At 39.8% G+C, this 16211-nt stretch overlaps 1 protein-coding gene across 2 annotated transcripts in view; it reads left to right on the forward strand.

Annotated features, from left to right (window-relative positions):
- Window positions 1–16211, forward strand: part of LOC137372828 (calreticulin-like) — a 58695-nt gene that overhangs the window by 28145 nt on the left and 14339 nt on the right. For both annotated transcript variants that reach the window (XM_068037144.1, XM_068037143.1), the window contains 3 exons: window positions 1000–1101; window positions 5342–5545; window positions 10175–10269. In XM_068037144.1, coding sequence (XP_067893245.1) covers window positions 1000–1101; window positions 5342–5545; window positions 10175–10269 — 401 coding nt within the window. The remainder of the gene's footprint in view (window positions 1–999; window positions 1102–5341; window positions 5546–10174; window positions 10270–16211) is intronic.

Raw genomic sequence — 16211 nt, forward strand, 5'->3', positions numbered from 1 at the left:
GACCACTTACCCTCGCCGATCTGAGCAAGTCATTGATACATTTGCGATACTGAACCCATGTTCGCCGCATCACCGCACAGTTCGAGACCTCCTCTGCTACCTCCATCCAGGCTGCCTTGGTCAGGCGGGAGGATCTTCTAACTCCAGCTGCAGGGAAGAGGACCTCCCGTCTTTCCCTGACGGCCTGGAGTAGAACCTGTAGGGAGACATTACTGAACTGTGGGGCGGGACACTGCCTCCTGGCTGACATTTTTCATTGCTCTTGCTGTAGTGAAAAAAAAAATGATGAGTTGGTGTTGAGCTTGAAAAATTAAGGAAGTAAAAAGCAGTTAAAACTAAGTAAAAAGATTTAATTGCAGTAACTCTGAAAACACTTAAGTACCATAGGGTCTGCTGCTCCTTGAGGCCTGAAACACATAATGGCTTGACCGAGTGATGGCGGGTTCCACCATTGAAAGTCCGTCCCCACTGCATGATCACACGTGTCTCCCGTGCCCGTCGCCGCACCATTGATTTGCATACAAAATTGTGTGCAATACAGTAAAAATGGCAGAAGCGGAAGTTCTGCCAACTTCCGGTCGCACTGTTGGGAATGCCAGGGGACTCATAAAATGCAAGCCCTAATCTTTGATTAATACTTGAATTTAAAATGAAATTGCTACTAAAATTAGTTAATTTAAGGATGACAGCACAGTTTACCTTTTAAAAGGATGGAGAGGTGCCATTGTCAAATAGTCTGATTGCAACAGTAAAGCATTTGGCTTTCTGGACAGACATGTTTCTAACAGTATTCACTCTTAGGCCAGTTGAACTGTTCTTAACCCAGGTCTAGTTTTATCCATCGGGAATTTCAATATCAGAAAAGGAAATGTATTATAGTGTTCAAGTTTAACTTGTAACAGCTGTTGTCTAGTTTCAGAGCTTTTATCTTGATCATGCAATAATATATACTTGTTCTTTAATAAGCTTTGTGATGCATTTCCAATTTTTTCTTTTCAGGTGGTTGGGAAAGCAGATGGATAGAATCAAAACACATGTCTGACTATGGTAAATTCAGACTCAATGCTGGAAAATTTTATGGTGATTCTGAGAAGGACAAAGGTAAACAATGAAAATAGGACAAGCAATTAATGTATATTAATCTATCTCCCTGATCTGTTGATAGGTTTCCTCTTCTATTCTCCTTTCCCTCCCTACAATGAGGGTATGTGTAGTACAATCCTACTTGTGCAACAATCCTTGGTTAAATCTTTGGTCTCTACCCATATTAACTCTGTTTCTAGCTCTCCTTCCCTCATCAGTATTGCCTCTTTTTTTTTTTCCTTTCTTATATATTTAGTTTCTCCTAGAAAAAAAATTAGTAATACTGCTGCTTTTCTCTTGATACTTTGATAATAAAACATCTTGTTCCGTTATCTCTTTTCTTCTTGCTTATAACTGATCAATTTGATTTTTTTCCTCTTGAACTTTCTTTATTCATTCTGCATGTTGTTAATTTTTTATTTGTATGTAAATCTTGTCTTTTTCCAATTTCTCTGCTTGCTCTTTATAATGCCTTTTATTTCCCTTGCCCCTTTCTTTCCTAGTTTAAATGATTCTTCACTTCCCTATTTATTAATTTTGCCAGTTCATCCCTTACTCTTCAGATGTAGTGTATCCTTTTGGAATAGCTCCATATTCCCTAGAAATGGTGCCAGTGTACCACAAAGAGAAAGCTTTTTCCTGGTATCACTCCTTTAGCCACATGTTGAGTTCTCTAATTTTCCATCCTTCCTTCTTCTAGCATATGGTAGGGGTAGTAATTCTGCTCCAAAGCCTGCTTCCTAAATTCCTTTTGCAAAATGTCATGTCTTTCCTATATCCTTAGCTCCCACATGGATCACATTGACTGTTGCCTGCTCCTTCCTTAACTTTTCCTACTCTTCTGAAATGTTCCTTGCCCTAACACCTAGGAGGCAACAACTTGTCTAAGATCTGAAATATTAAGTTTTTCATTAGTAACATCGATCACAAAATTCCTACACAAAAACTAAGAAACAGCAAGGGGCAGCAAACATTGGTAGGAGTTGTTTATAGGCCACCAAACAGTAGTGATAGTGTTGGGCATGATATTTATGAGGAGATTAGAGAAGCATGGGTAATACAGTAATTATGGGTCACTTCGATCTGCACATAGACTGGGTAAACCTAATGAGCACTAATGCTGTGGAGGACGAGTTTCTGGAGTATGTTATGGATGGTTTTCTAGAGCAGTATGCTGAGGAACTGACTAGAGAATAGGCTATTTTAGATTTAGTACGTAATGAGAAAGGGCTAATTAATAACCTTGTACAAGAGGGCGGCACAGTGGCGCAGTGGTTAGCACCGCAGCCTCACAGCTCCAGCGACCCGGGTTCAATTCTGGGTACTGCCTGTGTGGAGTTTGCAAGTTCTCCCTGTGTCTGCGTGGGTTTTCTCCGGGTGCTCCAGTTTCCTCCCACATGCCAAAGACTTGCAAGTTGATAGGTAAATTGGCCATTAGCAATTGCCACTAGTATAGGTAGGTGATAGGGGAATATAGGGACAGGTGGGGATGTGGTAGGAATATGGAATTAGTGTAGGATTAGTATAAATGGGTGGTTGATGGTTGGCACAGACTCGGTGGGCCGAAGGGCCTGTTTCAGTGCTGTATCATTAAACTAAACTAAACTAAGAACCTTTAGGGATGAGTGATCATAATATGATAGACTTTTACATGATGTTTGAAAGTGAGGTAGTTCATTCTGAAGCCGGGGTGTTAAATTTGACCAAAGGAAATTATGAAGGTATGAGGGGAAAATTGGCTGAGGTGGATTGGGAAAATACATTAAAAGATATGAAAGTGCATAGACGATGGATAGTGTTTAAAGAAATATTACATAATTTACAGCAACTATATATTCCTTCAAGGCACAAAAAACCCAAAAGTAAAGGCAGTCAATCATGGCTAACAAAGGAAATTAAGGATTCTATAAGATTAAAGGAAAAGGCATATAAAGTCGCCAGAAATAGAAGTAATCCTGAGGATTGGGAGGACTTTAGAATACAGCAAAGAAGGACCAAGAAACTGATAAAGAAAGGGAGAATAGAATATGAATGTAAGCTAGCAAAAAACATAAAAACGGACTGCAAAAGTTTCTATAGGTATGTAAAAAGGAAGTGTTTGGCTAAGACAATTGTGGGTCCATTACAGGCAGAGTCAGGAGAATTTATAATGGGGAACAGAGAAATGGCAGAGAAGCTGAATGATTACTTGGTGTCTGTGTTCATTGAGGAAGATACAAGAAATCTCCCAGAATTAGAGATCCAAAGGACTAGGGAGAATGAGGAATTGAAGGAAATTAGTATTAGTGAAAAGGTTGTATTGGAGAAATTAATGGGGCTGAAGGTTGGTAAGTCCCCAGGACCTGATATTCTACATCCCAGAGTGTTGAAAGAGGTAGCTATGGAGATAGTGGATGCATTGGTGATCATCTTCCAAAATTTAATAGATTCTGGAACGTTTCCTGCAGATTGGAAGGTAGCAAATGTCACTCCACTATTTAAGAAGGAAGGGAGAGAGAAAACAGGGAACTACAGACCTGTTAGCCTTACATGAGTAGTAGGGAAATACTAGAATCTATTCTAAAGGATGTGATAAATGGACACTTGCATAATAATCTGGGCATAAGGCGCGTATCCATTGTCTCTCGAGATAAGGAGGCCCAAAAGAAAGAAAGAAAGAAAGAAATCAGCATGGATTTATGAATGGGAAATCATGTTTGACGAACCTGTTAGGAGTTTTTTGAGGATGTTACTATCGGAATTGATAAAGGGGAGTCAATGGACATAGTATACTTGGATTTTCAGAATGTTTTAGATAAAGTCCCCCACAGGAGGTTGGTTAGCAAAATTAAAGCATGTGGGATAGGAGGTAATATACTGGCATGGATTAAGGATTGGTTAACAGGCAGAAAACAGAGAGTAGGAATAAACGGGTCATTCTTGCGTTGGTAGGCTGTGACTAGTGGGGTATCGCAAGGATCAGTACTTGGGCCCCAGCTGTTCACAATATATTATCAATGATTTGGGTGTGGGGACCAAATGTTATATTTCCAAGTTCGCGGATGACACAGAATGTGTGTTGTGAGGAAGATGCAAAGCGGCTTCAAAGGGATTTGGACAGACTTGGTGAGTGGGCAAGAACGTGGCAGCTGGAATATAATATGAAAAAATGTAAGGTTTTCCATTTTGGTAGGAGGAACAGATATACAGAGTATTTCTTAAACGATGAGAGATTAGAAAGTGTAGATGTACAAAGGGATCTTGGTGTCCTTGTCAATAAGTCACTGAAAGCTAACATGCAGGTGCAGCAAGCAATTAAGAAGGCTAGTGGTATGTTAGCTTTTATCGCAAGAGGATTTGTGTACTGGAGTAGTGAAGTCTTGCTTCAATGGTATAGAACCTTGGTTAGACTGCACCTGGAGTACTCTGTGCACTTTTGGTCCCTTACCTTAGAAAGGATTTTATTGCCATAGAGGGAGTGCAGCGAAGGTTCAGCAGACTTGTTCCTGGGATGGCAGGACTGTCCTATGAAGAGAGATTGAGGAAACTGGGCCTGTATTCTCTAGAGTTTCGAAGAATGAGAGGTGATCTCATTGAAACCTACAAAATACTGAACGGGATAGACAGTGTAGATGGAGGTAAGGTATTTCCTAGCTGAGGAGTCTAGAACCAGGGGACACAATTTCAAAATAAGGGGGAAGCCACTTAGGACAGAGATGAGGAGAAATTTCTTTACTCAGAGGGTTGTGAATCTTTGGAACTCTGTACCCCAGAGGGCTGTGGAAGCTCAGTCATTGAGTATGTTTAAAGTAGAGATTGACAGATTTCTAAATGCCACTGACATAAAGGGATATGGGAATAGTTTGGGGAAAAAAGCATTGAAGTGGATGATCAGCCAAGATCATATTGAATAGTGGAACAGGCTCGGTGGGCTGAATGGCCTACTCCTGCTCCTATGTTCCCATGTTCCTTTGTTCCTAACTCATTTTTTTAAAGAGAGAATGATAACTGCCCGAAATTCTGTACCTCCAGTCTTCATTTTGGAGTTAGTTTATATGGCTGACCTGTATACAGTCACATGACCTGTTTGTTTCCGGCCCCCTCCCCACCTCGCTCCCCAACTTTTCATGTGCTCCCTCAGATAGTAAGATCAATCAATAAAACTCACCCCAGTGTGGTAGCTGTCTTGGAGTGGCGATTTGAGTTAGAAGTCCTTGTAGTAAATTTTCAGTCTGCTCTCCAAAGAATGTGAAAGTATATACTTTATTTCTCCCCCCAGGCATCCAGACAAGTCAGGATGCAAAGTTCTATGCAAGATCAATTAAATTTGAACAATTCAACAATGAAGGACAAACTTTAGTCATACAGTTCACTGTAAAACATGAACAAAATATTGACTGTGGTGGAGGATACATCAAGCTCTTTCCTGCTGATCTCAACCAAGAAGATATGTCTGGAAATTCTCCTTATTATATAATGTTTGGTAAGTAGTGACTGGAGATCAGCATTAACTGTTCTACTTTTTAGTTAATATTGTTGATTCCTTTTGCTTAGAAAATAAGGGCTGACAGTACTTGGAAGCCAAGATGCTTCTACTTTTTAGCATCCAGAGTCTGCATCAATTGCTCCCAGAACAGCTTTAGCACATGTGCATGCAGAGTAAGATTCTCTTCTCTACTGCATAACATGCTTGAGCACCTGCACCCGCTTTATTTCCTATAGCAGTGAACTCCATTTCCTGCATTCCCACTTTATGGATGGTGCACTTAAAGTTAAGGCCAATAGAGAAAACTCACCCCAATGTAACGGGTGTTCTGGAGCCGCTGTTTGATTTCGAAGTCCTTGTAAAGTTTTTAAGGCCTGCTCTCTAAAAGACTTTAAGATATACACTTCATTTCTGTTCTCAGGAATTTAGACAAGGCAAGATTAGTGGTATAAAAAGTATTTTCAGCACAGAGAGGTCATTTGGCCCAACAGGTCCAAGCTGGTGTTTATGTTCCACACAAGTCTCCTCCCATCCTTCTTCATCTAACCCCATCAACATATCAAATGCGTTGCTTTATATTAACAACTACCGCATCATTCACGCAAGAGAATGCCTCCCTCAGAATCAAAACACAACCGGTGTGGGAAAATGATATGTGATTGATAGCTAGGAAACTCCACTGCAGGAATACAATGGGGGATGAGGTGGCCCAATATGAAGGAAAACATGCACTCGCACTCAACAAAGCAGCATAATCCTCAAGTAATATTTTGCGTATCTCTGTCGATGTTTTACCCTGACCCTTTGTCCTTTTTGTAAAAAAATAAAACTCTTTAAAAAAAAAAGTTAAAAATTCATCAAGAATATAAATATTATTACAGCCAGGTGAGGAGGGGGTCTCGGACTCCCCTTTCGCCCCTTCTCCGATTTGACCGCAACAGGGTTTATCCTTTTTGAACACAGTGGTTGAGCTTACCACCACAGTCAGTGTTTGTTCCTGTTTCTCTAATGTGATTGCAAAAGAACCAACCAGATAGGTTTTTATTGAGTTTAAACAGCAAAGAGTAAGTTTATTATCACTCTAACCTGGTTTAAAATACTAAAAGTATGCCACACATTCACGCACACGAGAGTCTCACATAACACAAATAGATTACACAGGGAAACAGATTTGGTGGTTGGATTAAAGTCTGGAATAAATGGAATTTAAATCCAGCATGTGAGTCCACTAGTCCTCAGCTGAAATTGTAGTCCTGAAGTCCTTGCTGGGCCACGTGCATGGTTGGCTTGCTTTGCTCAGGGATCCTGAAGGCAGAAGGGAGTGGTTTCTCTTCCCCTGGTGCCTAGCTGTATTGGTCTGTAGGCTTGGGTGTGGGCTGGGGGGTTGTTGCCGGTCACATCCGAATCTTCTCTTGATATTTTCTGGGGAGAGGGAGAGAGTCCGCTGCGTTGATGATTTTTCAGTTTCTGCTGTCTGTGTGACAAATCTTACAGTTTCTTCAGAGCTGCGCAGGCAGTCCCATGGCTCTTTCAAACCCCTTTGTTTTTATGAGGTTTTTTATGGAATCATCTCTGAGATTCAGGGTGCTACGTACCTCAAGATTTTGAGTCATACTTGGAGGGGGTTAACTCTTTCAAAGTCAATGGGTGTCGATGACCTTGACGACCGTGTTGATAAAGGCTTTCCAGGTAATTCAGTCACTGAGAGCAAGCCATTGTTCTGGCTGGGCTTGGTGAGACTTTTCATCTCCAGTTTAATTTTATGGTGTTTCAAATGTAAATTGTAGTGGCCATCTTGGCTGCCGGTTTTTTGAAAGTTAACGTAGGATTTTTTCATTAAACGTCTAATGTAAGATTCCAGCCAATTAAATTAATATTTTCCATTTGGCATATCGGGTTTTCATGATAATATGCTTTATTAAGATGCATCGATTCTATAAAGTTTATGTTGCACATGCTGCAGAGGACAGGCATATCCTATGAAGTGCTGAATGATAACACCTTGATTAAAAGAAAAAGAAAGTCTTGCATTTATATAGCACCTTTTATGACCACAGGTTATTCCAAAGTGCTTTACAGAGAATGAAGTACTTTTGAAATATTGTCACTGTGGTAATGTAGGAAATGCTACATCTATTTGTGCATAGCAAGCTCCCACAAACAGCAATGTGATAATAACCAGATAATCTGTTTTTGATGTTGATTGAGGGATAAATATTGGCCAGGACACCAGGGGTAACTCCCATGCTCTTCTTCAAAATAATGTCATGGGATCTTTTACATCCATCTGAGAGGGCAGATGGGGCCTTGATTTGATGTCTCATCTGAAAGCCGGCACCTCTGACAATGCAGCATTCCCTTGGTACTGCACTGGAGTGTTAACCTTCATTTGTGTGCTCAAGTCTTGAAGTGGGACTTGAACACACAACCTTCTGATTCAGAGGTGAGAGTGCTACCAGTTGACACCTAATTAGAGTCATAGAGAGATACAGCACTGAAACGGGCCTTTCGGCCCACCAAGTCTGTGCCGACCAACAACCACCCATTTATACTAATCCTACATTAATCCTATATTCCCTACCACATCCCCACCATTCTCCTACACCTTCCTACACAAGGGGCAATTTACAATGGCCAATTTACCTATCAACCTGCAAGTCTTTGGCTGTGGGAGGAAACCCGGAATACCTGGCAGAAACCCACGCGGTCACAGGGAGAACTTGCAAACTCCGCACAGGTAGTACCCAGAACCGAACCCAGGTCACTGGAGCTGTGAGGCTGCGGTGCTAACCACTGCCCCACTCCTGCAACTACTTATGCAATAATCTGTTATGTGGAATGTACAATCTAATAAGCATCTTGTATCCTTTCCACTTGCATGTCAAAAGTAAATTATTGAAAATGTTATGACTGGACTTAGGTTCACTATATTCTCGATTGAAGCTGCTGATTCATTCTAGTTAAGATCCTTAGATTTGGTAGAGGGGAGACTTTTAACAGTGAATTACATGTGAATCCAACACCCAGAGAAGAAAGGACAGATTATACATTAGTTGCATCATTCAGTTTCTCTTCTACTGTTTTCCTGAATTTAAAACAAATCATCACTTTCAGCACCAATTTACAACTCATGTGAACCAATTTTGAAAGTTCTGTAGTTGTATATAAATATTTTGTGCACTTAAAATGCTTATCCTTGTTTCCAAAGCAAAAGTCAAATTCAAAGATACAAATATATTGCAAATGTTCATATTTTTACAAGCTGCATGCCCAAAAGGCAAGCCCCCGATGGTATGGTGGCTCCCTTGCCTGCGATTGCTTTTCAGTATCATTCAGTCATAGAGTTAGAATCATACAGCACAAATGGAGGCCATTCAGCACATTGTCCCTGTGCTGTCCAAATCATCCACTCTCCTGCTCATTCCCAGTCTTCAAAATGGTACCATTTAATATGTCACCTTAAGCTCAAACATGAGTGGAACTATTGTATGAAAATAAATTAGACGCCCTTCATCAGAACATTTCCTTTTTGGGAAGGTGAATGAGAAGGAAGAGGCAGAAAAGATTTTTTTAAAGAGCAGTTTGGAAAAAATAATAAGGGAGTTTTTTTTCACTATATTCAATTTTGTATTAATCCAACATTACCAAATCTGAGTCTGTTTAGTTTGCAGAAGTTTGGTGGTGAGTGTTTATTGGTATTTTTATAGTATTGGCTTTCCCCACAACTTGAGGCTGTTATTTCCTGTGACAGCATAATCGGAAAGTTATGCTTACATTGTATGCAAGATTCATGCCCAATTTGATTGGTGTTGAAATTTTCTGACAATCATTAGCATATTCCAGAATGTGAAAATCAGTGTTAATTGTATATTGAGAGTTTAATTGTATTCAGGTGGTGGGGATTCACTTGTGCTCATACAGAAAGGAGCAGACTGAAACTGTGGTGCTTGGGTTTGGAGGTACATGTTTGCAATGTGTGTTTCTGTAAATAAAAGCTTATAGAAGTGTGTAATGAAACAAGGTGTTAGCTTGACCAAAGTATCAAAGGAAAAGCAGCAGTATTAAATATAAACAAAAATAAAGTGTGTTATAATATTTTTTAGGAAAGATTGAATATATAAGAAAGGAGGAAAAGAAGCAATATTGACACTGGCTATCTGAAATAGAACAATCAGGGCCAATAAAAGTGTGAAACTTGCACCCTGCATTCCTTCTTTAAGTATGAATTTCAACTATCAAGCCATATAACTGTCATTTATGCACATTAGGCAGTTGCATTCATGAAAGCTTTTTAGTTTTTAATACAACTCATTCTACAGTAATTAAAATAATTCTAAGAAAGCGAAAATACAAAGCACATCTGAGGATAGAATAAAAACTGTAAGTATGACAGTGAACTAAACAGAGAGCTACATTGTGGTCCATGTTAAAACATCTTGGGACTTTAGGATGGATGCCCAGTCTTTGAAAGCTCTTTATGGAGCAGATTTTTCTGTTGATCTTTTCCACAGTTTCAGTAAGGGCAATGATAATGTTTAAATTAATGAAATAAACAGCCATACTTCTAAACGTTTATAATTTATTTAAGAACTCAGTAGTAAGGTCTTAAGTCATTACATTCCTCAGGTCCAGATATTTGCGGACCAGGAACTAAGAAGGTTCATGTGATCTTCAGCTACAAAGGAGAAAATCATTTGATTAAAAAAGATATTAAATGCAAGGTAATTACTTTTTTAAGCTTGAGTTTTACAGCGTACTTCTGATCTTACCTAATTTGTAGATAGGTAGAATGTACTGGGGGTGAAATCAACCTTTGGCAGTAAGGTAAAACGAATGATAATGAATTGTTAGCCCATTTTACACTCTGTCCATTTTCTATTGAATTCAGTGGGAAAATAAAACAAGTGAAGTGTAAAATGGACAACTGATTCACTATTATCATGGCAAATTTCACCCCCATTATATTTTGCACAGTTAGTGACTGATGTTACTTAAGTCTTGCATTAGTGTGCTGTTAACAAATTTAGAGCGTTTTGTTTAATTGCTGACTTAAAATTATACCTCAAAATGAAGGTTAAAAGTCTGTATATTCATTTGGAGACAAGATATTTTGTTCACTGCCACAATACTTAGTTGAAGGGGACAAAGTATTTTGGAACTGTAATATTTTGGTTGATAATGTTAAGGATTACATCTGCAAGAGCATTTCAGTAATCCCATTTGGCCAGGCTGTTGGAGAATGGTTGCTTGATTCTAATGAAGAAAATCAATTCAATTTAAACATTTTAAACCTAGCCTGCAATGCATCTAAACGCCCTTTGCAATTGAAACAGTCAAACTAAGGAAACCCAGATGGTCATGTTTTTTGTAGTCCTCGTCATCAATTCTGGTCATCCTAATTTGTCTTTTGTTCTAAAGATTGGTATTGTTTAGCTGATCACTGTTTGTCTGTCAGACTGGGTTTCAAAACAAGTGTTTGTTCTTGAAAGGAATTAAGATATATTTTTAAAAAGTAACACATTTTGGTTTCTGTTACCATGGGGCACTTTGATAAGATTATGTTTATATATTTTCTCCAAAAACTCTTCTGTTTTTGTTGAGGAACAAGATTGCTTATTCTGAGAGTACTTCATCTCCAGTGTCATGCTGTTTCCAGACTTCCAGCACCGTATTGGACTTGCATATATGGTTACCTCTAAGTCGTTCTTAGAAACTTCCTTAAAACTGCAGCAGGTCAAGAAGGCAGCTCACCACCACCTTTTCAAGGGCAATTAGGGATGGGCAACAAATGCTGACCTTGCCAGTGACACTCGCATCCCATGAAAGAATAATAAAAAAAAATTAGCCCATTATTAAAAAGTGTCTGCCAAGATGATGTTGAGAGAGTCTTCTCCAAAAGGAGATGGTGAGTCAGTTCAGATTGCTCCTATGCAGTTCCCAGCAATTAATGCATCAATGGTATAGACTTTGTATCAAGCTGCTCACCACCCTTTGGCAAGAAATTAGGCCAAAAAGGAGAGGGGACTAGTATTTATTTTGTTGACCAGAATATACTTAGCTTTAAAACTGTTCCCAAATTTTATAATTTTTGCTATTTAAATATTTGGTAGATCATTTAGGATCATTGGATCATAAGAAATAGGAGCAGGAGTAGGTAGGCCCATCAAGCCTACTCCGCCATTCAAACAGATCATAGCTGATCATCTACCTCTACGCCATTTTTCCCCCACTATCTCAATATCCCTTGATGTCGTTATTATTCAGAAATCTATTGATTTCTGTCTTGAACATGCTCAGTGATTTGAGCTTGCACTGCCCTCTGAGTAAAGAAATTCCTCCTCATCTCTGTCTTAAATGGCCTGTCCCTTATTCTGAGACTGTGCCCCCTTGTTCTAGACTCACCAGCCAGAGGACACATCCTATCCACATCTACCCTGTCACGCCCTGTAAGAATGTTGTAAGTTTCAATGAGATCACCTCTCATTTTTTGAAACTCTAGAGAATACAGCCCCAGTTTCTGCAATCTCTCCTCATAAGACAATTCCACCATCCCAGGGATTAGTCTGGTGAACCTCCATTGCACTCCCTCTATGGCAAGTATATCCTTCCTTCGATAAGGAGACCAAAACTGTACACAATGTTCCAGATGCGGTCTCACCAAGGCTTTATACAATTGAAGCAATACATCTTTACCCTTATACTCAAATCCCCTTGCAATGAAGGCAACATATCTTTTGCTATCTTAATTGCTTGCTGCACCTGCATACTAGCTTTTAGTGACTCATGAACAAGAACACCCAGGTCTCTTTGGACATCAATGCTTCCCAACTTCTCACCATTTAACAAATACTCTGCCTTTTTTCCCCACCAAAATAGATCACTTCTTACTTATTCACATTGTATTTGTTTATGACTGGGTGAGGAAGGGGTCTCAGTCTCCCCTCTTGTCCCTTTCCTGGTTTGGCCATAGCAAGGTTTATTTTTTAAGACACAGTGATTTTAGCTTTACCACTTTGGTGAGCCTTTGCACACTGCACTCTAATTGTAATTGCAAATAAACCAATCAAACATGTTTTCTTAGCTTTAAACAAGACAGATGTAAGTTTATTAGCCTTCTCACTCTAACCCGGTTAAAATTACTAAAATTCATGACACAACCAGGCTTGCATGCATACAAGAGGTGCACACAACAAATAGAAACAGAGGGGAAGAAAGAATTGGGAGGGTGGGTGTTGAAGTAGAGTTTGTAAATAATGGAATTCAGTTACTGGGTGGTAATGTCCTTGATACAATGTCCTCAATTGAAGTTAAGGCCTTGGAGTCCTCACTGGGCTTCAGTGCACAATTTCAAGCTTGCTTCTCTGGTACCAGAAGACCGAAGAGAGGCGTTGCCTGTCATCTTGAAGCGTAGAAGCTGCCACTGTGGTTTTCCTAGGACTTCGCTGGAGTGAGAGAGAGAGATCTTCTCCTTGGTTTTCACATTGCAGTCTGTTCCTTTCTGTGGCACAATTTTTTTTAAAAAGCCCCAGTCTTACCAGCAGGAAGGTCACATGACCATCTCTTTGTTTGAAACAGCAACTTCTGGGAGGGTTGTTGGATCTCAGAGCCTCCCAGACATACTCGTGGGGGGTGGAGTTTTTTCTCTTATAAAGTCAAAAGCTGTTGGTGTCTTTTGATCATCACTATTGTCCAGACCAATCTTGTTAATTAAATTAACAAGCACCCCCATTGTCTCTCCATTCATGTCTCTCAGAATGCAAATCTATAACCATGTTTTCAGCTGCTCAGTTCTGTTTTTTTAAACAAGTTCTTTGCAGTAAAAAAGTTTCAAGTAGTGTCCCATATGACAAAAATTAATGTGTTTCCATTTGGCAGGTGTGATTTTCATCACAATGTTCCATCTGCCATGTTCTTGCCCATTCACATAGCCTGTCCAACTCCCCTTGAAGCCTCCTTGCATCCTTCTCACAACTTACATTCCTTCCTCGTTTTGTGTCATCAAATTTGGAAATATTACAATTGGTCCCCATATCCAAATCATTTATTTAAATTATAAACAGCTGTGGCCCAAGCACTGATCCTTGCAGTACCCCACTAGTAACAGCCTGCCTCCTGAGAATGACCCATTTATTCCTACTCTCTACTTTCTGTCTGTTAACCAATTCTCAATCTATTGCAGTATATTACCTCCAATCCCATGTGCTCTAATTTTGTTTCCTAACCTCCTGTGTGGGACTTTATCAAAAGCCTTCTGAAAATCCAAATACACCACATCCACTGGTTCTCCTTTATCTATGCTACAAGTAACATCCTCAAAAAAAACTCCAACAGGTTTGTCAAACATAATCTCCTTTTCACAAATCCATGTTGACTCTGATCAATCCTATCCTTATTTTCCAAGTGTCCATTTATCTCATCCTTTATAACAGTTTGACGTCAGTAGTAGGGAAAATGTTAGAATCTAACAGGTCTGTAGTTCCCTGTTTTTTCTCTCGCTTCCCCCTTAAATAGTGGGGTTACATTTGCTACTTTCTAGTCTGCAGGAACCCTTCCAGAATCTATTGAATTTTGTAAGATAACCACCAATGTATCCATTATCTCTATAGCTACCTCCTTCAATACTCTGGGATGTAGCTCATCTGGTCTAGGGGATTTATTAACTTTCAATCCAATTAATTTTTTTGAGTACTACCCCTTTTATTAATACTAATTACTTTCAGTTGCTCATTTTTACAAGTACCTTGGTTCCCTAGTAATTCGTGGAGATTTTCTGTGTCATCCTGCATGAAGACAGAAACAAAGTAATTGTTTAGTCTTTCCGCCATTTCCTCATTCTCCAGCACAAACTCTCCTGTCTCCGCCTGCAATGAACCCACATTCGTCCTTGCTAATCATTTCCTTTTCACATACCTAAGAAGCTTTTACAGTCCACCTTTATGTTACTAGCTAGCTTACATTTATAACCCCTTTTCACTTTATCAGTTTCTCAGTCCTCCTTTGTTGGACTCCAAATTGTTCCCAATCTTTGGGCTTGCCACTTTTTCTGGCGACCTTATAAGCCACTTCCTTTGACCGAATGTAATCCTTAACTTCTTTTGTTAGCCACGGTTGATTCACCTTTTATGTTGGGTTTTTGTGTCTTCGAGGAATGTGAATTTGATGTAAACGGTGTAATCCTTCCTTAAATACTAGCCATTGCCTGTCTACCGTCAAATCTTTTAATGTGTTTTTCCAAGCCACCTTATAGAAACATAGAAAATAGGAGCAGGAGTAGGCCATTCGGCCCTTCGTGCCTGCTCCACCATTTATTATGATCCTAGCTGATCATCCAACTGAGTAACCTGTTCCTGCTTTCGCCCCATATCCTTTGATCCCTTTAGACCCAAGAGCTATATCTAACTTCTTCTTGAAAACATACTATGTTTTGGCCTCAACTGCTTTCTGTGGTAACGAATTCCACAGGCTCACCACTCTCTGGGTGAAGAAATTTCTCCTCATCTCAGTCCTGAAAGGTTTACACCGTATCCTTAGACTATGACCCCTGGTTCTGAACTCCCCTACCATCGGAAACATCCTTCCTGCATCTACCCTGTCAAGTCCTGTTAGAATTTTATAGGTTTCTATGAGATCCCCCCTTACTCTTCTGAACTCCAGCGAATATAATCCTAACCGACTCAATCTCTCCTCATACATCAGTCCCGCCATCCCAGGAATCAGTCTGGTAAACCTTCACTGCACTCCCTCTATAGCAAGAACATCCTTCCTCAGATAAGGAGACCAAAACTGCACACCATATTCCAGGTGTGGCCTCACCAAGGCCCTGTATAATTGCAGCAAGACATCCCTGCTCCTGTACTCGAATCCTCTCGCTATGAAGGCCAACATACCATTTGTCTTTTTTACCATCTGTTGGACCTGCATTCTTACCTTCAGCGACTGGTGGACGAGAACACCCAGGTCTCGCTGCATATTCCCCTCTCTCAGTTTATAGCCGTTCAGATAATAATGTGCCTTCCTGTTTTTGCTACCAAAGTGGATAACCTCACATTTATCCACATTATACTGCATCTGCCATGCATTTGCCCACTCACCCAGCTTGTCTAAATCACCCTGAAGCCTCTCTGCATTTGCCTCACAACTCACCCTCCCACCCACCCTACCTTCATAGTTTCCTTTGTTCAGATGTAAGACCCTAGTTTCAGAATGAACTATATCTCTTTCAAACTTAATGTAGAATTCTGACATATTATGGTCACTATTTCCTAATGGCTGCTTTACAGCAAGGTTATTAATTAGCCCTTTCTCGTTGCATAATACTAAATCTAAAATAGCCCGATCCCTAGTTGGTTCTTCAACATACAGCTCCAGAAACTCATCTCGTACACACTCCAGGAATTCATCCTCCACAGCATTAGTGCTAATTAGGTTTATCCAGTCTATATGTAAATTGAAGTTGCCCATTATTACTATATTGCCCATGCTCCATGCAGCTTTAATTTCCTGAATTATACCATGCCCAACATTACCACTACAGTTTTGTGGCCTGTAAACAACTCCCACCAATGTTTGCTACTCCTTGCTGTTTCTTAGCTCCACCCAAACTGATACTATATCTTGCTCCTTCGATCTAAGATCCGCTCTCACTAATATACTGATCTTATCC

This window comes from Heterodontus francisci, chromosome 8 (assembly GCF_036365525.1).
Source record: "Heterodontus francisci isolate sHetFra1 chromosome 8, sHetFra1.hap1, whole genome shotgun sequence".
NCBI classification, from domain to species: Eukaryota; Metazoa; Chordata; class Chondrichthyes; order Heterodontiformes; family Heterodontidae; genus Heterodontus; species Heterodontus francisci.